Source organism: Pezoporus occidentalis, unplaced genomic scaffold (genome assembly GCF_034315485.1).
Source record: "Pezoporus occidentalis ecotype Australia unplaced genomic scaffold, CSIRO_AGI_Poc_V1 ctg127, whole genome shotgun sequence".
In the NCBI taxonomy this organism is placed as follows: Eukaryota; Metazoa; Chordata; class Aves; order Psittaciformes; family Psittacidae; genus Pezoporus; species Pezoporus occidentalis.
The window spans coordinates 2,341,404-2,368,232 of record NW_026913071.1 but is presented as its reverse complement, the minus strand read 5'-3'; the positions used below and the strand labels follow the sequence as shown (position 1 = coordinate 2,368,232).

The window sequence follows — 26,829 nt, the reverse complement described above, 5'->3', positions numbered from 1 at the left end:
CAGTCAGTGCAGCCAGGCTTTAACTGTTCAGATCACTCTGATCCTGTTGGTCTCCTTTTGTCCCTATTTGTTGGTGTATCAGGCATGTGGAGAGGATGTTACATTCACTAAAGGAACACCCAGTTTGAGGATAATAAAATACAGAAAATCCTTTGTTCCAGGCTGTCTCCTCTGTGGTTTCCCTGTATGCCTCAGCTGATGGGCATTCCTTTCTGCTTCACTGGTCTTCCAGGCCTTCCCTCAGTCCCTCTGTCCCCTGAGGCTGGGCACAGAAGCTGTAGCACAACCCTTGCAGCTCAGTGCTGTCTGCCACATCAGTCTCTTCAGATCTTACCGTGTGCTCAATTGCCCTTTACCAGGAAATCTCTTGGAGTATTTTATGTTTGAATAGAGAGGCATGAGAGCTTGGGGCTGAGCCGAAGATCTCTGATGTGACACGAGATAATGCGGCATCCTCTGAGACAGAGGACATTCAGTGCTCCTGGCTTCAGGTTTGCATTCTGCCATTAAAGAGCCTTTCAGAACCGCAGTGAAAAGTATCGACTGCCAAGGCAGTACTAAAATCCCTGAGTGGGAGTCCTTATGCCGATTAGAGACCATGCGAACCAGTTGCCCACAGCTGCATGTGGAAGACAACGTGCCCTGTCATGCAACCTACACTGCTGTCACCGTTGCCTTTGGTCCTCCCTGAAATAGTCTGTATCCCTGTTCCTGGCTGTGATGTGCCACCGCCCAGAGCCGGGAGAGACGTTGGGCTCTGCTGCCACCCAATGGGGAAGTGCAGCATCCTGAGGGTGCTCGCTCAGGTCTTCTTGGCTTCGTGCAAGCAGTCAAGATCTTGCTAAAAGCAACCCGAGAAATAGCACTGATTGCTTTAGAAGACAGGAGCTTTTTGCAGGTTTCTGTAGCTCTGTCTTGCCTGGCAGTCTTTGAATCATAAACAGCATGAAAAACAGAAGAGTTACTTTCCCTCTTCTACTATGTGTCTATTATAGGCGTAACTATCTAGTTGGCATATATTATAGATGATAATTGAATCTTTGTACAGGACCTGGGAAGTGTTTGAGGAAAGGAAGCTGCACCTTTGCTTTGCTGTGTAATGGTCCCCTTTGGTTATCAAGTGTTGCAGTGGCTGATGAGGGTTAATGAACCAAGTAACTGACAACAAATGCTTTCGTTTGTTTGTTTGCAGATTGTGCTGGCTGTGGAAGAGACATAAAAAATGGCCAAGCATTGCTAGCTCTGGATAAGCAGTGGCACCTGGGGTGCTTTAAGTGCAAGGCCTGCGGGAAGGTCCTAACCGGGGAATACATCAGCAAGTAAGTAACCTTTGTGTCTCTTCTTCACTCTTGGCATGAGTTCTTGTTGCTAACGGAGAAGAGCTGGCAGCAAAGTTCACCTGTCAAAATCCAGGTCTCACCACCTTTACGCATACACCAGAACCTTTGTTCCCAGTGAGAACTGAGTTGGGAAATGAAACTGAGGCATGCAACTGAAAGGTGGTGTTTAATCATTGTAGTCTGTATTTAATACCAGTACAGAAGGGGGTATATCTCCATGCTCCCATAGAGGATTAGGTGAATTCCTGCATGTGTTTTCCGTCTTAGCCAGATGCAACTTTTTCTGCCATTTTGCTTTCCAAAATGTGATTTTGAGGAAAAAAAGTAGAAACTTGTCCATTGCTTGCGTTTGCTAGAGAATAGGGTAAATGTGATGTGATTGACCTGACACTGCGCTTCTCATCTCCATATACAAAGGTAATGACAAGGGGTTTGAGCAGAAGGAAGTGTAGAGGAAAAGAATAGGGAAAAGTAGTGTAATGACAAAATAGAGGGAATGAAGATACAGTCTCTGTCACCCCCTTCAAACATGTAACAAAGAAAGGAAATAGGGAAAATGTGTTTCACAAACCTGTCATTAAGGGGTGAATAACATTTAATAAAAGGTAGCATCTGTAATTTCTCAAAAGAGAAATCCTCCTAAGCTGACTAATGTTTCCACTTTTACTTTATGTTCTTTGTTCGTACTGAAAACCAACATAACTTTACGCCTGCTGCTTATAACTGCTTATACTCTCACAGACTACCAAAGATTTTGTTGCTTATGTGGACAAAAACTACCTGCCTATAATAAAGACTGTGATCTCCTCTCGTCCTCATGGACAAACTCCCTAAAACTGCACCACCTGTAGAGTCTGCTCTAAAAAATGAGATCTACTTCAGTGGTTTGTACTGGATGCCTTTCCTTGACAGAAATTTAAGGAATAATTCTAAGAGGCACTAATGAGAATATGGTGGGGCTTTTCCCTTCTCTTAAAAAATACTTCCCTTGAATTCTTTCCCATTTGCCTATCGCTGTGTGTAGGAGCTCCAGACGGAAGACAAAGGAAGAGTGTAAGTCATGCTGTAACCTCTTTCTTAAAAGGAGGTTTGTAATTTGTGGATTTCCTGTTTCAGAGATGGTGCTCCTTATTGCGAAAAGGACTATCAAGTTCTTTTTGGAGTCAAATGCGAAGCATGTCACCAGTTCATTACCGGGAAAGTCCTAGAGGTAGGTATTTCAGAAACTAGAGTTGAAGACCTGGGCCATGTAACATTATGTCTTCATGCAACTGCAGAGAATATAAAACTTCTCTTAGTAAAGGGTGGGGTTTTTTTTGCTGATTTTAGAGTAAAGTTGCTGAATTTTTGGAAATACTTTCAACATTTTAGCTTTGCAGTCATCAGGAAAAGTATGTGATGGGGAATTAATTGCACTAGTTTCTATGAATCTGTGTTTCCTGTGGTTCTGTTTTAATGGGGATGTGCAAAATCTATTGCACTGTTTATTCTGTGTCAATTTGATGTATTTATAGAGGTAAGTTGAGTACTGGAAACACCTGTGAGAGAGAGAGAGAAATGTGCTAGCGAGGTAAATTATACATTCAGAAACAAGAAGGCAGAAACCATCAGGACTATCTCTTTTGTCGACTTTTAGTTGGAGTTCTCAGTGTTCTCACTGAAACTGGCCAAATCTTTTTAGAGATGTGTATTTTCTGTTGTTAGCACTGATCTCCATCTCCCATGGCTGTGATGGATTCCAGTTCCCTTTGAACTGGAATCCTTGAACAATGCATGGATCCCTCTGGGTCATCATTGAAACGTTTAAAGGGCAAAAATGCAGGGAACCTTCCTTGTCACACCATCACTGAGATACGAGAAGCAAAACTGGTACCTCTCATCCCTGTAGCAAACTCTGTTCTACGGAAAGAACTTAAGCTTTGAGCTCAGGTCTAGGGGTGGGCTGTATAGCTTGGTTCCAGCTTTAGTGATTGATCTTATCAATACATGGAAATAAAGCATACTAAGTTCTGGGTAGAAGTAGAAATCTTCCTTCAGTATTTGTGGCTTTCATTGATTATCAGGGCACAACCCATGATAATACAGTAGATGGCAGCAGTAGTTCTCAATATCTAAGACCAAACTGCTGAAGCCTGTAGAACTACTTCTATAGTGAGTCTTCATCTCAGAAGCAGCTCAGCTGTGCACCTGGTAGGCACACTCTGCATAGCCTGTCAGAAAGGCCAAGGTTTGAGTTCAAACTCTGAGATTCAAGCCTTGAGAGGATGGACTCTCTCATCCCTCTGCTCAGTTCAGAAATGCATTAAACAGTACTTACTTTGCTAATGCCCACATATCATGGTAGAATGCTCATTTTTCTAGGCCATGGATCAAACAACTTCCAATAGCCATGAAAATATGTAAGAAAAATATCATGTGCATTTAAGTCAGCTCAGATATTTCTCATGTATTATTTGGCACACAGTCACAGATGATAGATGAGTGCATGCCAACACAATAAATGTGGTACGTATCCAATGTGAAATAGATATCGCAACTGTCTTGAGCATACTGGGTACTTTAACACATCATTTCAGGCAATGTTGTCAAGGCAACAGAGATCAGTGTTCTTCCTTGGCTTTCTCCAGCACAAAGGCATCTTTATTTATGAAAAATCACCAACAAGTGTTAAAAATCATTTTTATTTTTTTTTTATCAGGCAGTAATGGCATAGTAAAAGTGGGGACTTTCACACAGACTTTCCACTAAGCTACTGTTTTCATACCTTCAAGGCTTGCCTGTTGAAAGATGCCCATCAGATCCTAATCTTGCAAATTTCTGTGTACAAATGTGTAACTCCACAAATATAAGTAAACTTTAGCACATATTGTACTATCTGAAAGATGCTGGCCTAAGTAATTTTTGTCTAATGTGGCTATCACACACTATATAAGTAATCCTCCAGGGCTTAACTCTGTCAACGAGAAGTTTCCATTGACTTCAGAGAATAGTGAATCCTGATTATATCCATGTATCCTTTGCTTATCTAAAGTCTCTTACAAAACTTCTATGTGGTATTCTTTGAGTTTTGCAGAAGGAAGACATCAGGGCAGAAAGAGGTGGATATTTTGCATGAAATCACACAGAAAGCCCAAGAATAAGAATCAGGTCTTACAATTTTCACTTTTTTTTGGCTCTTATTGATATGAACAGGATTTGATCTCGTCATCTAGAGATGGAGATGTATATATCAAATCCCTCAACCATCCTGCTACTCTACCCATTGATTTTTATAACACTACTTGCTTCTTATTAATTTGGAAATAAATGGCCATTGTGTGATTACTCCTGGCTGTGCATAGCTCGAGTTCCTGTTCCAAGGGTCTGCTGCCTGCCCTGTGATCATCTCCTGTGCGCACTGTTGAAACTTGCACCCCACCTTGGAAGCAGTGGCCTAATGCCATTTCAACAGATGGACCTGAAAAGGGAAATGCCAGGGCACCAGAAGGCTCCCTTGATTTCAGCCTGCAAGGTCAAGTCCTAAATGTGGATTTGATATTGTAATTTATGCTGAGCTTTCCCTGATTTTAAGGAGGAGTAACTTAAGATGCGCTATTTAATGGGAAGGAGGTTTAGTACTTGTAGGTAGTGTTACTTTAATGTGCCAGACGTTTAGGGTGTCTCCTCTGTGGTGCAACAGCTCTGAAAGATGTCAGTTCTGAGACACCTTGACTTCTGAAGTTAGAAAGAAATAACAATAATTATGAGGGTGAAAGCACAAACAGCAAAAGCTGCTATGGTTGCGTAAGGAGACCGTGTCTGTGTTTAAGAGGCAAAGAAGGTGAGCAGAACAGCCTGTGAGGTTCTTCAAGTATTGTTTTCAGAGCTAAAAGCCTGTGCTGTGAGGCGTTAGGAGAAGTTTCTACTGATACTTTTCATGTGAATGAATTTGTTCTAAATAAATGAATAACAAAGAGGTGACAGAACAACATTGCTGGTTCCCATATTAACTGTAAGTGATTTATTCGGGCAAAGCCTGTTTATGTTGTTCAAGCATGTGCCTTCTGCCAGCACTTACCCATTTAAGCAGCTTTGTTCATGTGAGTATTTGTATTCAAATGCTTCAGTTGATTGACTTTCAGGGGAACTTGGTAGCCTACCTGTTTAAGTAATTTATTTAAGGAGATGTAGGTTTATAGCTCACATGAAAACATTGCCTTTCTCTGCAAAGATCCATGCAGTACAGAGTTCATTAGGTACTTCAATTATACTCATGTTTCTTGTCCTGTGTTCTTAAAGCAGTACACTTTATAGACTGAGGAACCATGTAGAGAATCTCTTAAAACAAGCAGAGGTCTATTTCAATTCCATTCAGAAATGTTAAATGAAAGGCTAACATATATTCTTCTGCTGAATGAAATAATCAGCAAGCCTGTTTCCATAGTCATTAAGCAGGAAGTACAAACAAAACATGCAACTGACTGGATTTAATGATGCAACCTGTACTGCTAATACAGGTTGAAGTGATGTAAGTTTTTAGACACTTTCATAAATGAAGCAATTAGTGAATTGAGCAAGCACTTATGATGGCTCCAAATTATTTTGGTGGCACGGTAAAGCTGTGGTAAAGAAATATCCCTGAAGAGTATATTACCCTTCTGTTTTCATGGCACCAGCTATTGTTTGGGTGTTTTGCAGGTTTGGGGAGACTTTGCTCTCAAGCAGTATCTCCTAGTTCACACCATCATTGTCATCTTCATACTCCATAAAAATGCAGGGAAAAGGCTACCCATCAAATGAGAAGCAGCACTGGAGTTTAGAGCCTGCTTTGTTAGTTCTGCGGTCTGCTCTGTTTGTGTTTCATTTTACTGCTGTTACAATAAATGAGAAAACATGAGCATGTTTCCTGAATGTCCCAGGTGAATGACCAGAAAAAGCAGAAGCACGTGCTGTGATCACTTGTCCTTTTAGACAGGTCTATACACACCACAGGACTGTTTTGATTATGGAAAATGCCTGTTGAGAGATCAGACAAGGGTCAGTGGACAGGGCCCACTGTAAATTCATCAACTGCGCATAGAGTGTGTCTGAAGCACGATAGCACCCAAAATGCTCAAATAGGATAAAGGGATACAAGTGGGAGAAGTCAGGCACCCCTGCCCATGGCAGGGGGGGGTGGAACTAGATGATCTTAAGGTCCTTTCCAACCCTAACTAGTCTATAATAAGTGACTCCAGCACTCTGCCTGCATTAACCTAAATTAGACTAGGATAACAATCTCAGTGTAACTAAATGTTTCTGACAAAACTAGACTATTACCCAGGAGGCTGCATAAATTCTTCAGAAGCGGTGGAAGTAATATTTAATAAGGTCCAGAGAAAGAGAGCACTAATTTTGTACTCAGCAGATGCCTCTCCCCAAGGGAAAATGTTCCGAGTTGTATCAACATCAAATAATGACACACGAGTGATGAGAAATGGTCCTGCCTCTGCTCGGGCTGGTGTTCTTCCCCCTTTTCCTTTTGCAGAATGGGTTGGCTGAGTCCCTGCAGAGTGGGTTTAACGTGCAGGGAGGATTATTTCCTTGTTGTGGTGGGTGTGTGCAGGGCAATGCGAGCAGAGCACAGGAGCAAGGCGCAGCGCTGGGTGCAGTGACAGGAGCTGCATCGCTGAGAGCAGGAGCCCTCTGCGCATCGCTTCTGTTAGGGCTCCGAATCGGAACGGAGGTGGAGGGAGACTGCCCACAGAGTTAAGAAGGGAATGGACTTAGACTGAAGAATTAGGATCAGAAGGTAAAGCCCTTCCTGTGAAACTATATCTGAACTGGAACGGGTCATAGCTTGATTTTGTGGGGAGAGGGGATGCACTTTGTGATGTGACCAAATAGTTTGCTAGTGGTATTTTAATAGGGTATTTGTACTTTTGTTCCTGAGCACTAGAAGGAGTATTCTAAAAGTCTGTGTGTCATTCTGTGGTTTAGGTAAAGAGAGCACAGCTAACATACTTTTAAACTGCTAGGAAGAGAAGAGAATGGCACAGAGCTTGGGCAGTTTCTGATTGCAACTGATTGCTTATGTGTGGAGGAACAATGCAATCCTTTATCTCAAATGATTCTTGATATAGTTTGTGGGCTCTCTTGATCACTTCTGGAGATTTGTTGCATAGAAATAAGATTAGAGTATGTTTCCCATTTCCCTGTCTTTTTGCTGAGAAATGTGTTTTATCAGTTAATGTAGAACGCTGATATTTTTTAGGGTTTTTTTTTCCCCTAATGTGGGGTTGGTTTGCATAAAAATGGGGAAATGAAAGGTTTAATAATAACTCAAGATACGGGTAAATGCTTTAGACAGGTTGTCTATGTAGCTGGGTAACATCGTAGATTTTACTTACACTACCTTTCCCTGATGAAAACTATGCTGGTGTAATTGCCCAGCGCAAGTGCACCTTGCACAGGGTCAAACCCAAATATTCTTCCAGGAAAATAACCCAAATTGCTTCGTGTAAAACTCTTTCTGAGCAGAATTTTGGTAATCTTCTCCCTTCCCCACCCCCCCGATTGAATTTGGCAAGAGGCATATTTGTAGTTGGGAAAGACTTCACATATAAAGATGACAAAAGAGTATCAGAAGTTGTCAGAGCCCCAACAGAAGTTCAGTTGCTATGGCAGCGGAATCACAAGGCATTAACTTCTCAGCAGCCGTTTGGAAACGGTCCTCTGGTCAATTTGAACATCAATAGGAAAGGGAGGAATGTTAAGAGAACACAGGGATGGTGACTGAGAAGAGCAAGTTGTAACAAGTGGTTTGAAACAACCAACCAATTAAAGCTTCCTTATTGTCACAAAGGGATCTGTGAAATCTTGCAGGTGCTTATAAAAATAGGGCTTATGTGTTGAAATTGCTTTCGTGAGTACAGTGTCATTGATTAGAATGTGCATTTCCTAGTACAGAATCTGTCGATTTAGTTAAATATTCTCTAGTGTGTTTCTTGCACCAGATATTACTGAAAAACTTTAGCAGCCTGGTTAGAAGTCTTCAAAATGACATTTCAGGAGAGGTATTTATTAATATAAAGTTTACAGCAGCCTTTGTGATACATGGTCATTGCATGTATTCCAGTAGCACATAACAGATACTTAAAACAAGTAGCTTTTTCATGTCTTAGAGGTACACGTAACACATACCAGGTTTTACTAGAAGGGTAACTTACCTAGGTGACTTTATTTTTCTTGTTATGTAGCTGTATTAAGAATTCAATTGCATGGCTATCACTGCAGAACACATCTTGTTCTCCCCTTGGAGCAGTCTGCTTTAGGGAAAATATAATACTCTGTTTACATTTCATAGCTCCCATTGCTGCTTCTGTTCATCTTTTAAACCTTTGTTTGTGGTAGTGCTGCCTGCTACAATCACCCCCAGCGGAGATATACAATTAATAACGGTCCCTGCACTGAAGTACTTACACTGAAAACACAAGGTCCTCCAGTGTCACAGTGCCACTGTCAGCTGGGATGTAGCGATAGGGCAGTGAGCATGCACTGTGTAACAACACAGTTATTTCTGCCTGTTACTTTTTCTGTCCCCTGGACTGAAATGACAATGAAAAATGGATAAAATGGTGAAATATAGCAGTGAAATGGATAAAATATTTTGCAGGATTGTCATCTTTCATTTTTAAGTCCTATCAGTGGAGAGTTTGCTCCTGACTTCTGAAAGAGCAGGGTAGGACTGAGACCTGTCCCCCATAAAAAGTCGTTGTTAGGAAGAATGCAGCAATAACATGTCTGAAACTCGAGGAGTGGAGAAGAGCCTGTTGGGGCAGGTCTGTGGCTGTCACCTGTTTGTAACAGGCTCCAGCCATCCGGCTATTGTGCTCAGTGCTCGCTCTGTGAGGATGTCCCCAGTCCTTTGTCTGCTGTGACAGGGTGCTTTCCTGGGTACACAAAATGAAAGGAAACAAAACAAACCCAAAAGATATGCCTGGAATCTCTAGGGATTGTGAAGTCCACAGAATTAACACCTGCCTTTACTGAGCAGGTGCTTTACAGGTGAGGAAATGTGATACACAAGAGTTTTTTGTGGATGATTAAATGTTTAAAATGACCACCTGGAGCACTGAATGTGTAGATCTTAATTACATGCCCAAGCTGCATTAGATCATACAGGTCTAACAGTTCTCTGTTAGATACCTGGGATATATCACATTTATTACAAGCCATTTTCTTTGTAAGAGGGACAAATAGCACACAGCAAGAGATGCACCTTTTCATCACAAAGCAGTGTATACTCTGCCATTTAAACTGTCTGAAACAAGCTTGGGACATTTTGTGGTTTGCAGAGGTCTCTGACATAAATCATTTGAGTATGAGTTTAAATGTTAAGAAATTGACGTTTACATGTAGGATTTGGAGAGAGAGGTTTGTTGAGCGTACAGATGGATCTGCTGTTGCTTTGAATTCTGTAAAGTAGTTGCATCTTGGCTGGAAAATGTTCTTTTCCTAGCAACAAAGAGAATAAGAACTGAGTTAAAAACTTGAAGCAGACTTAGCAGCATCCTTGAACTATTTTGCTGCTGTTAAGACAACAGTCATGGAGACCCTGTGCTCAGTTGGATACTGGATGGCAGCAAGTGATGTTAGGTATCCTCTTCTACGTTACGTCCATCACCTCTTTACTGTTCAGCACCATAGTAATATCGTATCATGGTTATTTTGTTGTCATAGTTAGAATCATAGAATCATACAATAGTTAGGGTTGGAAAGGACCTTAAAATCATCTAGTTCCAACTCCCCTGCCATGGGCAGGGACACCTCACACTAAAGCATATGACCCAAGGCCTCGTCCAACCTGGTCTTGAACACTGCCAGGGATGGAGCATTCACCTCCTCCCTGGGCAACTCATTCCAGTGCCTCACCATCCTAACAGGAAAGAATTTCCTCCTTATATCCAATCTGAACTTCCCCTGTTTATGTTTTAACCCGTTACCCCTTGTCCTATCACTACAGTCCCTAATGAAGAGTTCCAGTAGTAACTAGAAATCTGGATTTCATATGGAGTCAAATCCCTGTCTTTTGGCTCTGACAAATGCACTCCTATAGGATGTTGTGCCAGCTAGGATTCAGAGATATGCTTGCATAGTTTTGCATCTATAATTGAAAATCACATGTATCGGCAATGAGAAAACTGAGAAATATGACAAAAAAATGGACTTCAGCCAGAAATAAAAAGCTCTGCTTTTAGCAGAGGCCATGTTGGTGGTCTGAGGTTTATTCAAAGTTACTCTACTTGAAAAAGAGACAATAATTTCACTGCACAAACAGTCCACAGGTTACCTTGATGGCCTCTGATTTTTCCATTTGAAGTTTAGTATAACACTTCAGCCAGAACTACAAAACTGGAATTCCTGAGAAATGCCTGGATGTAGTTAAATCCAGGCCCATAATTCTATATGGGTTAATAAAGGATAAAACCTCTTCTTTGGACTTTTTAAAGCACTGTTGGATCAGAGTAGTCAGATGGCATGACATTTAGGATCAGTTTGCTACAAGAACAGGCTCTACTCAGTAAGAGAAAGATACGCCCCGCTCAATTCACTCTTAAGGTGTTTTCCTATTAGAACAATCTGTGAGTCTACCAGGAGCATGTTAGCATTAATTGAGTGCTTCATGTCTTGCTTTGTTTGTTACAGGCTACCTTTGGTTTATATTCTCTGGTTGTTTTCCATAAATGTCCTGTGTCTGACCACATGCTTGGTTTCTTTCCTCATCCTTTACCCTTTGCAACTTTAATTTCTTGTCCTTGGGACACTCCCTCTGAACTGAATGCAGACAGCAGGATGGAGACCAGCCTTTGCTAAATTGCATGCCAAAGGTTGCACAGTTCCTGAAACACCTTTCTGACAGAAAACTGGAAAGGCAGTTTTGTGTTAGATGAGCAAGAAACTCAGCTACAGTTATTTGGATCTAGTGGCTTGCAGCAAGGAGGTCTGGCAGGGCTGGGAGTCCGAGAATTTGAGTTCTCTGCTTGGCTCTGTTTCAAGCATGCATTTTGATCCAAGGTGAGTTGCTTCATCTCCCAAACTCTCATCTGATTCATTGTTAACAAAGTGGTTTGCACTTGCCCACTGAATAGGTCAACATGAATTTTGCCTAGTGCTACACTGACCTGTTTTCTCCCATACTTTTCCCATACTTAGTGCCCCATTGCAGAGCTAGACTCTGGGTGTGTATCAGTTCTGGTGCTGATGGAGCACACCGAACCCCAGAATGTCTCCTGGGCTTGCGCTTGAGCTGTCTCTCTGAACCACAAGCCACATCAACAAGAGCTCCCTTCTAGCAGCAGAGCCCCTGCTACACCAGGAACTTTGCTGCTTAGCCAAGGTCTCAGTGAACTTATTTAACTCCATTGGAAACTTTTCCAGTGTAACCTTTGACTTGACTGTAATTACTCTGCTGGTTTGGTCCAGACCTGTGCACACTAGGAGCAGGCTAATGCATGTGTAAAAGTTTCTCTATATGTAAGGCCCACTGGAATGGATTTTAAGATCAGAGGAACTGCTAAGATCATCTTGCTTGACCTTTATTCAAGTATCACAGAGCTTTTCCCTCAAAGCCAAATGAAAGCTTATCCTTTGGGAAATTATCCTGCCTTGTCATGAAGACTGCAGAGTGATTATAAGGCCAAAGATTTTCTTTTTTGCTGCTTAAATTACCTTTATTCTTTAGAAACTTTACCTTATTTTGAGGTTAAATTTGTCTAACTGTAACTTTTAGATGTCATAGTTTTTTCAGTGGCTTTTAATCACCTGTCCATTGTGAACTAGTCATCTCTGTAACCTCTCTTTGAGTAATGACTTGACCTTCAGGTTCACAGCTGAAGGCTCATGTTGCTTTGGTGGTTCTCCACTGGATTCTATTCTGTAAATCCACATGTACGGACTCATCAGTGTTCTAATGGTGATGTTGCCGTATCTGTAGTCAAAAGGTATTTTCTGCTTTTCTTTTATGTTCTGAATGATCAGAAGAGCCAGCCCTTTCAGCTACGCTGAGAGCATTTTCTAGGGTGTTATTAATGATGATCTCAAACCACTTCTCTCAGTTGCTGTTGCCCACAACACAGCCCTCAGTCTCACAGGGCCCTGCTTCCTTGATTTGCAGCATATTGTGTTAGACTTATAAAATATACTTGTTGGGTTTAGGTAGCTTAAGCAAACCTTGTCTTTGAGTCATCCCCAAGTTTACCAGGAGGGATTTTATGTTCCTGTCTTGGCCAGAAATAGAGGTACCTCATGCTGTGAGTAGAAGGAAGTCATCTCAGAGGTACCTGGCTCAGCAGAGCCTCTCCTGCTAACACATCCATCTGCCAGAGAACTGCCTAGCCACAGTTTTCTTAAGACTCTTGAGTCCAAATTATTCAAATCTCCTCATTTGTAAATGTTGACTCATGGCAAACAGTTCAAAAAGCCTTGCTCAATAAACAGGATCAAACAGGAAAAATCTGTCTTTCAGCATTGTTAAATACAGACCGAAAAGATAAACCTCCTGAATACTCCTGCCTTGTCTGTGCCGTCTTTCATCATTTTTTGTCTGCAGCTAACAAGGGATTTTTGCCTCAACCGTGATCAGTTTTCTTTCTTATTTTTTCCCCATCATGCTTTAATAAAGACTCCTATTGCCTTGAGCTTACTGTTCACAGTTATTTCTTTGGTAGCTTCAGCTTTCTTATTGGTTGTCTTTATTTCAAACTTAATCACTTACTCGTTGCCTTGGTTTTTTTCTTTGGTTTGTTTTTTTTAGTTAATAGTATCATGGTTCTTGGAACTTTCCTGTGCCTTGAGCCTATGGACTATGATAACTTTGCTGTTTGTATTTTAGAATACAGAATTTTGGACATTAGTAGGTTGTCTTAAAAGTTCATGTTTTTACGATTACTTTAAAATCTAGGAATATGTATGTTCCTTTAAATTTCCATGTGCACATTTATATATATATATGTGTGTGTGTGTGTGTGTGTGTTCAAGGCCGGATTGGACAGAGCTTTGAGCAACCTGCTCTAGTGGAAAGTGAACCTGCCTGTGGTAGGGGGTTGGAACTGAATGATCTTTATGGTCCCTTCCAATCCAAACCATTCTATGATTTTATAGCATGTGTAATATTGCTGTTTATTTCTGTCTGTCTATACATGCAATCAAATCATGATCAGAATGAAGATAATTGCTAATCTGGGGGGATTGCAAAGAGCCTTTTTATATTAGAATGAGGTCTCATATTTATTACCTGCTGTCAGGTGCAAGACTTTCTGATTTATTAAATAATTCAGTTGGGTTTTTTTAATACCCAAAGGAAGCTTGTTACTGACCTTCCTAGCTAAATCTTGGCAGGCTGAAGTCAGCTATAATTCTAATGATGGGATAAAGGTATTTCTAATTAAATAAACTAGTAGTATCTCAGTCTCCCAGGATACTTTCCATTGTTTTGGAGATACTATTGCACTAGTGCAAATACAATTTCACTTAATGTGATATGCTAATATATATCCATCAAGCTCTGTTATTAGAAGCCAGACGGACAGGTCAAGCCATTAATAAGTCACTTCATGCACAGAGTTAAAAGGAGAAACGTGGTTGTGTTTCACACTTGAACTCACACATTCCTGATAACTTGGTGGTCCTGTTGTCACCTAACAAAAGAAAACATGAAGATGCCTCAGGAAGTGGGAGATTCCTGGTGTTAGGGAAGATTGCATATTGTATGCATCTAGTACATAATCTATTCACAAGACTCCATGCTGTCCTTTGACTTGGACCATAAAATTAATGCTCAGCAGCAAACCAAATAAGGGTTTTGCTTTCCTTTCAGCAGGCTAGAAGCTGGGACTGGAAGGGCTTTCTTGCCTTACTGCAGAAGAACTGATCACTCAACTGTAGCTCAGCAGCCCTACACAACTCAAGTCAGTAGAGGAGTTTTGTTGACTGATTGAGACAAAGTGATGGTTATGCCAGTATTAGGCTGTTTGCAGATGCCGTTGGCACTATGGTGAAGTTGTTGTAAAGTAGCTTTGCTTGGTTGATTCTGTTTCTAGCGATATGAATGTGGCTGTAAACAACTCCTTTAGGTGAAGTATATTTTCATGTCAAATATGCATGCTGGAAAAAAGGTATACAAGATAAAGGAATGTTTAGTTAATGCATTATTATGTATATTAAGTACTTCATGAAGCCTAAGGGTAATGGAGGCAACGAATTCACAGATGTGTATTGTAATTAAAATGAAATTTAATTAAATCTAGTGCATATGTTTCCTCTGGATTGTTTCTGATTAAGTGTATGGTCAGTCACTGGAGTTCGGTTTCTCTATGCATAAATGTAACCCAGGATCCTAAGAGATGTCGAAATCCTGGCAATAGGAAATAAAGCTGTGTTTGCTATTGCTTTGCTCCTCTGTACTGCCTGCAATATTCTAACCAGCCACTTTGGGCTACTGTGAACACATTTCTCAGTGGAGTGCAATTACTTTCCTTATACTGACTGCCTGCTTTTAAGTTCTTAACTTTGGTCCTGATGTAGCAATAGGTGGATTTGCACCATGAAGACAGAATTAATAGCTCCCATAAAGACCATAGTTGGTAGTTATAATTTCATCTGTTTGTGCAACTTGCTCAACACTGGATGTTGCAGGAAAATAAGAACTCAAAGCCAAGCTGACAGTGTGGTCACAAGTAACTACCAACTACTAAAGGAAGTCCAGTTGATGCTCAGCTGGCATGAGGACTCTTTCTTTCTTCATGCCAGCAGAGCAGTTGCACAACTGGGGATTTAGTGTGAATCATTACTCACATCTTTGCTAGGAGGAAAAGTTATATTCCAAGCAGCTAACAACTGCAGTGCTATTAGCAGCAACTAATAAGTATGACTATATTGAATGGTGGTAGAATTAACACTAGTAAGTTACAGAGTTCATTGCAGTATGTCTGTTAAGGGGTACACTACCATGACACTGGCAGTCACTGTTGGAATGCTGGGAAGTATTCTTGGATAAAAATCAGAAAGCGGCATGTATTAACAGTGCAAGTGTTCATAGCAGGAGGACAGCTGTAGTTTTGGCTTGCTCAACACAGCAATCAATGGAAGGATCAGAGGGTCTTCCACATCTTTTGTATGCATGTTGTCATCCAGATTTACACTCATGGCCTCACGCTCCATTTCCCACTTTCCCCCTGTCTTGTGTCTTGCAGCTCCATCAGCCTGGGAACTGCCAGTGTGAGCTCTGCTTCCTGCTGCTCTGTCCTGTCTTGGGTTGAACAGCGAGAGCTTGAGAGATGTTTCTGTTGAGATGGTGTGACAGTAGTGTTAAAAACACATTTAGAAGGTCCTGGCTTTAAAGATACATTCAAACAAGGATTTATCAGTCTAGAATTTGTTCAATGTTTAAATTGGATGAGACATTCCTTCCTTTGGTAGTAACAGAGAAAATCATGGTAGATTCCGAAGTCCTTTGGAAGCAAAGGAGCTGCACTTTTATTTTAGTCTGAGCACAGATATTTGTAGTGACTTGCTAAACAGACAAGAGCCTGGGAAAAATGAGTGGATGGTTTGGGTCAGGATGTTATGAGAGTCAGGTTTTGGTCTTCATACTGTTTATGCTGTTCCAGCCCGTTGTGATATCACAGAAGCCTGCAGAGCAGGAAACAATGGAATTTGATGTTGTACCAAACATCAAACAGGGTTGAAGGTTCTGTGACCTCTGCAAGTAATTAAAATAAAGCTTCACTGGGAAATGGTAGGCTACTGCCACAGTTCCTCTTTTACAATGCATGACATTCCTTAGGGGGTTTACAAGATGAGTCCGAGTTATTCTTTGTGCTGCTCCTTAGTCCTGAAGGGAGTTAAGAAATCAGGTCATTCTCCTCAGTCACGGTAGGACTAAATAGTCGATTAGGTTTGTCCATCAAATGGGTCTATTATACCTGTTCATAAAAATTAAATACATACCTAAGGAAGGGGGAGGTTTTAGTCTTAAATGTACTCTTTCAACTATATAGGAGGGTTTGTGGTATTTAGTGTTAGAAAAGTAAAGCTTTTTACATGTTTAATAGCTGTTTGTCAGGTGACTGCTGAGATATCTTTGAATGGAGAGTAAGTGCAGCTGTGCAAACGTAATGCAACAACTATGCACTTAATTGTGTCCTTTGGCCAGCAGAAAATGTCTGTTGGTAATTAGTTCTTCCTCTACCAGACCCACTGGCATGTGAGCTTTCCTAGCGGGATTCTTGTTATTGTTCTCTCTGGCTCTTGTTCACTGTTGTTCTGTAAGGAAGGGCAGAACTGGAGGCATGAGTAATAGGAAATCTTGGGCTCTTCATGTTCACTAAAGAGGAAAACATTTATTTAATCAGCCTAAAGCTCTACAAGCACTCAGAGAATAAAAGTAAGTCTTGTGGGAAGTGAAGACAGAGGGGAGGGACTCAAAAAACACAGTCCTTGGCTTTTGAAATACTATTACCATGGGGTTAAAGCTGTGTCTGCGCTCAGTGCAGGTACTTTTTATGCTGGGTTTCTGGGGCACGTTGTATCAGCTTGCGTGCAGCTGTATTTGTAGCCCTGGGCTTGGAATCATTCTTACAATACCCACCATAGCCTTCCTTGACACCTAGGGGTGGCAGTTCAGTTTTGGCTTCAGGAGGTCTGTAGGGGCACCTTAGTGAAGTGAAGGCAAAGTGCCCGTTGTGAAGAGGTTGCAGCATCAGTGGTGTGAGAAGGGCTTGTGCAGGAGCTCAGTGCATTGAGTTTAACTGGTGCTTCAAATACCTCCCAGCCTTTGAGTTTACCTTTTAAACTGCAAGAGGTCTCTAAGCCTGATGCATGCAGTGTGCAATGCAGTGACTTGTATTCTACAACCTTTCTCATTCTGGACAATCACCCCACATCAAAGGGAGCCTTCAAAGCCCTCTGTGAACAGTGCACAGGGGGCTTTTAAAGTGGCATTGCAGACTGGTTTGATCAGCTAAGGAGGATTTGCATAGCCAAACTGAAGCCATTTAATTGAATAGTATGCTGTAGGAAGGCTGAATATTGATAGCTGCTGAGCCTGGAAAGATCATCTAAGAAAATTGGATGTCTCATTATAAACTATTATTGTAGGTCTTGGCATTTTTATAATACATAATAGAGCTTGGACTTTGAATTATGCTACTTGGGCAATGTCCTCTGCAAAATATACACATCCAGCTCCCGTATGTAGCGGACCATCCATGAATGTTGGCTATTGAGCCTCCAACTGTCATTCCTAAGCCTTAGAGGAGAGGTGATGAGACGGTTTTATTCTCAGGATTGGTCATGAGAATACATTTCTGCACTGACTGCAGTTGTTCTGTGCCATAGGGGCATACAGCTCACTCGGGTTTCCACAGCAGTTCACCAGAGCAATGTGGTCTAATGCAGCAAGGGATGCAGTGAGGGATGAGGGCAGATTGTGAAGGGATGGGAGGGACAGCCATGAGAGGTGAGGTGAGAGCAGGGGTGGCCATGAGGGGTGAGGGGAGATTGTGAAGTGAGGTCAGGGGCAACCATGAGGGGTAGGGGCGGCAGCTATATAGTGTGGGCCACCATAAGGGGACAGATGAGCGGTGGCTGTGACTGGAGACCATGAGGGGGGATCAGTTTGCCCTTAGTGACATGGTTTAGTGGTCAACCATGAATCGGTGACATTGCAGAGCCATGGAAAGCTACTCAATTTCGACACCCATGTATTTACATTTATAATGACACTTATAATACATCTTTGGCTGCTGTTCCATCATTCTGCAACTCTAAGGCTCTGGAATTATTTCCTAAATGATTGTATACTACTACATCTTTTAACTAAATTTTTCTGTCTGCTATGGTCAAATGGGATTTAATCTGAGAACCTATTTTACATTTGTCAGTGTGGGTAGAAGGTAAATAGGAAAGCCAGAAGAGATTGTTTATGGTTATAAATTGATAATTGATCTTTGCTTCTCCTGCCAACACACATGCCAGTTGATTTAGCAGAGAATTTATAGGCAGTGACAGTAACACATAGGGTTTACTATTTCATTTGGCAAGAAATTGCTGCCAATTCATTCAAGTCCATTTAATAATTTGTATGCAAAGTAAGAGAAATAATGTTCAATATTGGTTTGGGTTTAGCACTTTTAGCTGAACCAACCCAGAGTATTGTGATGAATTCTCTCTTTGTTTCTCATATAAAGACATATATACTTGCTTCTAGCAAGTAACAGATGAGTGCTTGAATCCAGGTGCCCTTTTCTAAAGGATTCTCAAGAAAAGCTTTCAGATGAGGAGGAAAGTAGGTGGAATGTTTATCTGACAACTCAAGGACTCATTAATACTAGCATTGGATGGAATACAGACCCTTTTAAGACAAAGTATGGATCAAGCTAGTAGAAGTGACTGACTGAAGTTATTGTGAATTAACTGCAAAACAAGGAACAGAAAACTCAGAAGCCTGCAGTAGGACTGCCAGAGTAACTATGGAAAATCCAAAGGATTTGCCCCTTTTGCTTGTGGCAATGAAATACAGCTTTTAATGAAAACAGAGCTGTGAAATGGCTTTCTTGTTCCTAAGCAAAAAACAAACACAAAAGCCTCCAAAAAACCCAAACCAAATCCACCACACCTCAAAGGCTAGACTGGAAGAACAGAAGCTAAAAGTGTACAGGTGTGAATGGGTGATTTTCTTTGTCCACATGCCGTGGTCCTCTCACAATATAGAAATCTCTGCTGGAACCTAACTATCCTTCCTAAAGCTGCATGCTTGTGTACAAAGGTTTCAGTCCTTTGTGTCTGTGAACTTGGTAAGCATCTCATGGGACACAAACCCATCTCAGATGGGATATCTCAGGTTAGTTAATCGTAATATGACAAGCCCCATACTCTCTCCAGTTCTGACTGTGTAGCTACTTAACTACCCTACTGAACACCTTTTGGGAAGCTATGAATTTTATTTCAGGAACATCAGTGTCCTTACTGAAAATCTGAGCTCTGTTAAGCAGTGCCACGGTTCTGCTGCAGATACATTCTTCAGTTGGGTGAGACAGGCAGAGCCCAGAAAATATTCCTGTTTTATTATTTCCAATCTATTTTTCAAGTACTGTCTTCCTGTTTGGAGATTTTTTCTGGCAGCGATTCAGCCTTCTTGGAATAGTTTGTATCTCATTAACTGGGAGCGGTTCCCAGCACATCAGGTTTGCCATCATCTTTAAATCAAATCTGTCCGGTATCACTTGTGACAAGCAGCTTGGTGGGCCCCACTCTGCTGAAGAACTTCATGCTTAGTTTCAGGATATATGTATCAGTATAGCATATCTTACATTCTCATCGCTATTGTCACATCATGGGGGCCATGTTGTATCAGAATAGGTGAACTAGAAGAAAAATGACAGTGGCCTGTCACAAATAATGAGTGCAATGCATTTGTCCCTCATTTCCCTCTTTTATTTAGGCAGGTGACAAGCATTATCATCCAAGCTGTGCACGATGCAGCAGGTGCAACCAGATGTTCACAGAAGGAGAAGAAATGTATCTGCAAGGTAAGGAGGTCTCCATTCCAAAACAATAAAAGTAGACTTGATACCTTTCCTGTCAGAGACCTCAGGAGTTCATGAGCCCTCCCCGGGTAATATGGGCAAGGAGGTCTATAGCTTTAATAGTGTTCTCATATGCTTTCACTTGAAACCCCTTTGCACTAGTAGGTGGCCATAACATGGCTTTGCAGTGACCCTACACCCTAGCTGAGGCAGGCTGTGTTTTCAAAAGCTGTGTAACAAAAATGCGATTTATTAGGCTGCCTCCGAGTTTGGCATTTCATGGGTAGCTTAGCACACAGACTGGCATGAGAGATACCAAAGTGAGAGGGTTTCCCCTGAATTCTGCTGCTCACTTTCTGAGCTCTTTTGGACCTCACTCCACACTGTGCTGTTTGCACAGTCTATCAGAGAGTGAGAGTTCATGTTGACTGGGCAGGCTGAGGTGTAAATTTCTGCAGATCCAAAGATGACAGTAGGCATTGCTTCTACTTAAACTAGGCTGGATTTTATAGAATCATAGAATAGTTTGAGTTGGGAGGGACCTTCGAAGGTCATCAAGTCCAGCCCCTGCAATGAGCTATGAACTAGACCAGATTGCCCAGAACCACATCCAGCCTGCCTTTGAGTATCCCCAGGGATGGTGCATCGACCACCTCTCTGGGCAACCTGTGCCAGTAGCTTACCGCCCCCATGGTAAAAAGTTTTTTCCTCACATCCAGCTTGAATCTCCCTCCTTTACTTTGTCTTGGCCAAGGTCAAAGAGGAGAGATGCCTGGCTCCTTGATCTGCCACAGTTCTCTTGGCTGTATCTCCCTTCCTGTGGATGTGAATTAATGTTCTTCATGCTCACTCTGTCTCAGAGGAGGAGCAGCCTGAGTTGCATTGCTTTATTGTTCACAAGCTGTTTTCTGACTAAGTCGTGTTATTGCTGAGTGTGCTCCAGACTGTCCTGCCAAAGCTTTCTTTACTGAATTCAGCATGCTTGTGAGTGTAAGGGACCTAAAAGCCTTTCCTGTGCAAAGCTCTCAGCTGATACGTATGTCCTGACTCCATCCACATAGTTTACCCTAGGGTGCAGAATAACAGCATTCCAAGCATTGCCAAGCGAGCAAACAATACATATGCTAAGAATGGGAAAAGCCACAATTTGCTGAACTATATCTGGTAGGAAAAGGAGGGGTGATGCAGCTTGAGAACGTGCACTGTTCCAAGCATTTAGAAATACAGTGTCATGCTTGGATGAATAAAACCTACAAGTTTTAGGTGGCTCAGAGTTCAAAATCACAACAAATTTAACCTCTTAAGCCTGCTTTATCTGTTTTTTATATTTCACATATTTCACACTTAACCTTTTGTGAAAGGAAATTCACAACCATTAGCTAAGTCTCACCATGGAAATGGCATCCAGGCTGTCTTTCATTTCTTGTACACTTCCAATAGCTGCAACATTCTCCTGGGGTGTCCCTAAAATTATGCCGGTTTGTTCTAAATACTGCCCCAAAAATGCAATGACAGCTTTTTCTTTGATGGTGAGGATAGTTTAATAGAAAAAACAACCTGAGGTCCAGAGCAGAGATCATTTTTCTCAGGGTCACACTGGAAGCTCACAGCTGAATTTGAGAGTTGAACCTAAACCTTCTCAGTTCATCAGCCCTTGTAACATGAACTGCCTTCCTCCTGAGTGCGTGGATCTGTCTGACCTCCTAAGCAAATGCACAGGGCATGCTTCTCGCCTGTTCTCACAGGCTCTGTGGGGTCCTGGCTCTGGGGCTGGTGTTTGTTTACAGAGAAGGCTGTTGGTACACTTCTCCCTGTTGTCTGAGCATCTCCCCCTGCCAAACGCACAGCTTCTTCTTCCTCTTGCTTGGATTCAAAGCCAAACATCTCAGACCCTTGATCCAGAGTCACAGCATTCTCCTCAGTCTCCTGATGATGATCATACTGTATGCTGCTGGGAAGTGAAATCATTCCTGCTGGTCTTTACTCCTGTACCAAGCCATGTAAGGGCTCCTTAGAACAGAATTTCCAGGGGCCTTGAGCCATTCCTCTCCTGGGCTTGGAGGGTGGGGTTTCCTCTGGCTGCACTTGAGCTAATAGTCACCAACAGGAGACCTGGACTTTGCTCTGTTTGGTTTCCTCATGGACAGAATGAAGAGGTGATTTTCTCCCCTGCAGACAGACAAGGCTATATCTTGGCTTTGTGGTGTCTGGAATGAGGTTTTAATTTCACTGCAGAAAGTGAGCTGCTCTGTTTCAGCTTGGCTAATACCTGAGAGCAGCTTCCCAGCAGTGACCACAGTTCATACGCCACTCTAAAGTAGAACTGAAATGGGATGGAAGTGCTCCTTGCCCCGACACTGTTCAGACCTTGAGGACAGCCAGATATTTCCAATTTTACAGCATAAAGAAGAATCCCATGTTTTGGGATGCAAACAGTAGAGGCCTTGCCTTGTATAGTAGGATGTGTTGCTGGAATATGCTACGTGGAAATGCCAGGGCAACACATACCACTGACGCTGGAGTACAATGATGTGTGTGCCCATGGTGACTATGGTCCACTGTGATGTATGGAGATGCTCTTTTACATGGTGGTGCTTCACCGCTGGCCTCTCTAACTTAGTGCAGTGTGTGAGATACAGCCCTGACTCTCCTGCACGGTGAATTTTCTGATTTTGCCTTTCCTGTTGCATTTTGCATAATTGCAGGGAAAAGGTGATCTGAGTAATAATTTACAGTAACTGAATATGAGACCTGTTGCTCAAGGAAGTCATAGGACTTTCCCACTATTAATGGACCAATAAACAGAACTTCCTCTCTGCGTATGGTGCAGTATGTAAGGGGAGAACAGATCAGGTAGCCGTGGCCCAGTTCTTTTGCTCTTACCCTCCATCCTGCACAGAAGATCCCTGTGTCTTTCAGTTCCTCTAGCTGGTGCTTGCTGCTTGAGGCTGTTTGAGTTTTAGTTAAGAATGTGTGCACGGTGCTTTGACAGCCTCAGGAAGAGGCTGCTGTGGATGGGCTGAGGATTTGAATATATTTTGTTTCACTTGTATTTCTCATGAGCTAGAATTCAATTTGAATGACTGCGTAGTTAATGCAGATTCACCAGCTGATGCAATGAAGGGATTCTCTTCCATAGCTGATTCATCATGGCTGTATGCTATCTGCTCTGTCCTGAATAAAGATGGGTGTTTTCCTTCCCTCAGGTTCCACTGTCTGGCATCCCGACTGTAAGCAATCCACTAAGACTGAAGAGAAGCTACGGGTAAGCTGAATTCATAGCAAAGACACACTGCACGCTCAATAACTGAATGTTGTTTTTAAAAGAGGGACTTTTTCTGTGGGTTTTACTTTTTTCACATAGCTGTTACCACTGGCAAACTAAATAGTGGAGGCACTTCAGAGGTGTTGCTCTGATTGTTAGCCTCAGCAACTCCACATACGTGTCTCAGCACACTGCCTTAAAGATAGTGACCTTTAGTGACATACAGACATGGCAAAATCTCTAAGACATTTCATTTTCTATCTATCTATGATATGTTTAGTATTTTTGCACATCTCTATAATTGCTCTATAGTTCATCCCCTGTTCTGCACAGTTATTTACAGCATTTAGACAGTATGGACTCTTCTTGCTTTTTCATGCAAGTAAACCTCACCCTAAAGTGGTCCTAATTTGAATGCCAAGAAGATCTGCAGTTACCCATGGAGTCACCTTAGCATATCCAGACAAATCTGTATCAAATGCTTGATAGCAACGGTGCTGCACTGATAAATGCTGGAGCCTGGTTTTTACATGCACCAGGTAGTTCTAAGCCCATACTCTCTAAATCAATTTACTCGTTTTGATGTCTTGATTGGTACTTTGAACTTTGCTAATTTTCCCGTAGGGTAGAGATTGCATATGAATAAAATGTCTTTCAGACAAGGAAGCTAAGAGGTACTGTCATGTACCTTAGGATATCCTGTCGGTTGTGTTCTATGTGTGATTCATTGACAGGAAGCCACGTCCTTCAGCATTTACCCAGGTGCACTGGTCTGTAAAACATCTCCTGCAGAGAATTCATTACAATCATGACAACATGCAGATAAATTCTTGTTGAGCAGAGTTCTTGTTAGAGGGGGCTGTCCTGATAATGCACAGGTATAATTTGACCTAGATGGGCATGTGATCTAACATGGCCAAATGTTGCTGTAGGTGCCATCCAGCATTTGCACGTGGTTCTGTCCTGACTTTCCGTAAGAAAGTGGAAAATTATGCCAGCCTAGATTTTCTTCCTCCTTTAACAATTTGAATGTAAGACAGTGTTTTAGCCCTACTGAAGTATCAGAATGCTAGTCCTCTGTGGTGAATGGTTGGGGTACAATACCTCCTTTTCACTTAGACCCAAGAGTCTTACCAAAGCAATCCTGACTACATTGTGTCCCTTCTGAACCTTCTCCAGCTGATCTTATGAGTCAGTTGGCTTGTTCCCATTCCCCGTGGAAATGGCCAAAGTCCTGTTCAAATATTTTCCTTTTTTCCATCACACATCCAAGCATGTCAGTCTTCTTCCCCCTCAGCTAATCTGAATAGAAGTGAATGATGTAAATGAATTCATCCACCTGCAAGACTCTACCTGGGTTCTTGCGTAAGAATGAAGTGAAGCAAAGAATGCATATTAAGGGAACATATGAGGCATGTTATTGCACAGCTACCCAAGGTCACCTTGTTCCTGGGTGAGAGCTTCTATGCAGAGGTTTATTATGCCTTTTAAAGCATTGACAAATGCACTATAATGAAACTATCTGAAGAGCTCGAGAATTTTTTAGCTTCAACTGCACATCACGGTCTCTATCTGCCCTGGTGCAAAGCCAAACACCTCATTTTAAAATCGATTTAAGTTCATTTTGATGACTGACACATTTCTTACTGCCATTCAGATGAAGGCAGTAGCAAAGAGGTGGGTACAGAAACGAAGCTGGGGTACCTATGTGCTATGTGAACATGTCACCTCTAAATTATGAACTGTACTTTGACTTTCAGTTTCTTGTGACATACATTTACACCTGATGTGAGAACTGGAATCTGGTTTGTGAGTTTATCAATACATGATATAGCCACTTTCAGGGTCAGGCCTAGGTTTTCTGGTGGTTCTGCAAAGAGCCAGGGATGTGGCCTGTTTGCTCTGCTGCGTTTCCTTTCCCTATAGAGCAAAACAGAACAAAAAGCTCTTTTATCACTGAGGTAACTTCAGAAGTTGTCAGCAATTTCTGTTTTCCCTCAGTAACTGAGTTGTGATAGAAACTAATCAGCATTCTACGTGGTCAAAATCTGAAACAATGGTTGCTTTAGGTCTTCCCCCCACTGGAGATTTGGGGAAGATTACAAAGCCAAAACAAGCAGAAAATACAGCAAACATATGTATGTTACAAACATATCTATCATGCTTAGGAGCTGTTTTATAACTGTCTGGCTGCTGTGATTCTGCAGTGATCAGTAACATTAGGTATTATAACACACAGGTTATTATCTAGCAAGTAGATATTAGTAACTTGATTGAAAAAAAGAGCTTAACCACTGAACTGGGGAAACTGCTTTCCTTTTCACTCATTTTTTTCCCTTTTGTGTTTCATGACAGCATTCCTCATCTGAGTTCTTTTATCCAAAGAGTCTGGTTCTGCGCAGGCCACGCTCTGCAGAGGTTGGCTGTTGTGTTTTCATAGTATTGATAACAGTCTTCTTTACTGGGAAGATTCTTCATTGCTGTCATTCGCTGTGCTTGCTCCTACTTCTGCCACACAGCTTTCTGCTATCACTTTGCCACCATGGGCACTGACGCTGTGTTTTGCATCATGTGGTGCAGTGTTGTATGTTAATTCTCACTTTTTATTTGGTTCAATGAAATGCTTCAATTTCTAATTTTTTTTAGACTCAAATGAGCTCTTTGGGGGCTGTAACAGTGTTACAGAAAGTTCTTCTAAAACAAGTAACTACAGTGCAAATATGAAGCAAATGAAAATGGTGAAAAGCATTTGACTTTAAAGCGATGGTTAAAAAGAAATATTTTTTCATGAACAATGGTTCATGCTTTTTAGAGAAGAAGAAAATGCATCAGTTAAATCAGTTTCTTTTTTATAAGTATTGAACAGCTACACTTGAATAGTTAAGGAGATACTTACAAAATTCCAGGCTTGGACATGCTCTGTGTGCTGCCCAAGAGCATTTGCCTCTCTCTAATGTGGGGTACATCCACCTCTGAGCTGGGAGGTCCTCCCTGTCCCTGGACTACTTTTCCACTTTCAGACATCCTTGAGTTTGCTTTTCACCTACAAACACCACCCACTTTCATTTCTTCTTATTTATTGTGTCTGCTGTGGGGGACATGTGGCTGTAGTGCATGCATGCACACCTGAGGTAGCTTTCACCTGATAAAGTAAGAATGTGCTGGTATGGTCTTAGTAGAGGCTACCAGTAAGCAGACAGGCTGACAGAGTCCATGCCACTGGATTTCCATTGTGTCTGCTTGTGCTGCCTTCATGTATCTAATTGCAAAAGAGACGGTCATCTCATCAGCCAGGGCAGGATGTTTGTGTTACATGCAGTCTGCAGGATAGTGTTGTGTGGTTGAATCCAATGCTGTGATTTAGTGGGCGTTAATGCAAGCCCTGTACCCTTTGTTCTGCACTGTACTTTATTCACTTAAGTTAGGATGTTGAAATGCATTAACCCTTCTTGAACAATGGTCTCTCTGTTAGCTACGTAACTGTGTTTAAAATACAGCTGTAAAGACGTGTTGTGAGGGCTACTAAGGAGAGGAATGTCTCTGCAGTCCTAGGCTTTATGGAATCAAATGTTGGAGTCTGGTAAGAGCAAACTGTGGGACAGTTTCACTCATCTCTTGGGTCGGTGTAGTGCTTCTTGCATTCAGCTTAGCATGTAAGAGTCTGAGTTTCCAGTGGTGA

The 26,829-nt window shown here is 41.8% G+C and overlaps 1 protein-coding gene across 14 annotated transcripts in view; it reads left to right on the top strand.

Annotated features, from left to right (window-relative positions):
• ABLIM1 (actin binding LIM protein 1) overlaps positions 1-26,829 on the top strand; it is a 192,496-nt gene that overhangs the window by 120,028 nt on the left and 45,639 nt on the right. For 11 of the 14 annotated variants that reach the window (XM_062607942.1, XM_062607934.1, XM_062607933.1 and 8 more), the window contains 5 exons: positions 1,193-1,319; positions 2,457-2,550; positions 19,801-19,888; positions 23,092-23,150; positions 25,506-25,568. In XM_062607942.1, coding sequence (XP_062463926.1) covers positions 1,193-1,319; positions 2,457-2,550; positions 19,801-19,888; positions 23,092-23,150; positions 25,506-25,568 — 431 coding nt within the window. The remainder of the gene's footprint in view (positions 1-1,192; positions 1,320-2,456; positions 2,551-19,800; positions 19,889-23,091; positions 23,151-25,505; positions 25,569-26,829) is intronic. The other 3 variants (XM_062607943.1, XM_062607937.1, XM_062607932.1) reach the window with 1 other exon arrangement.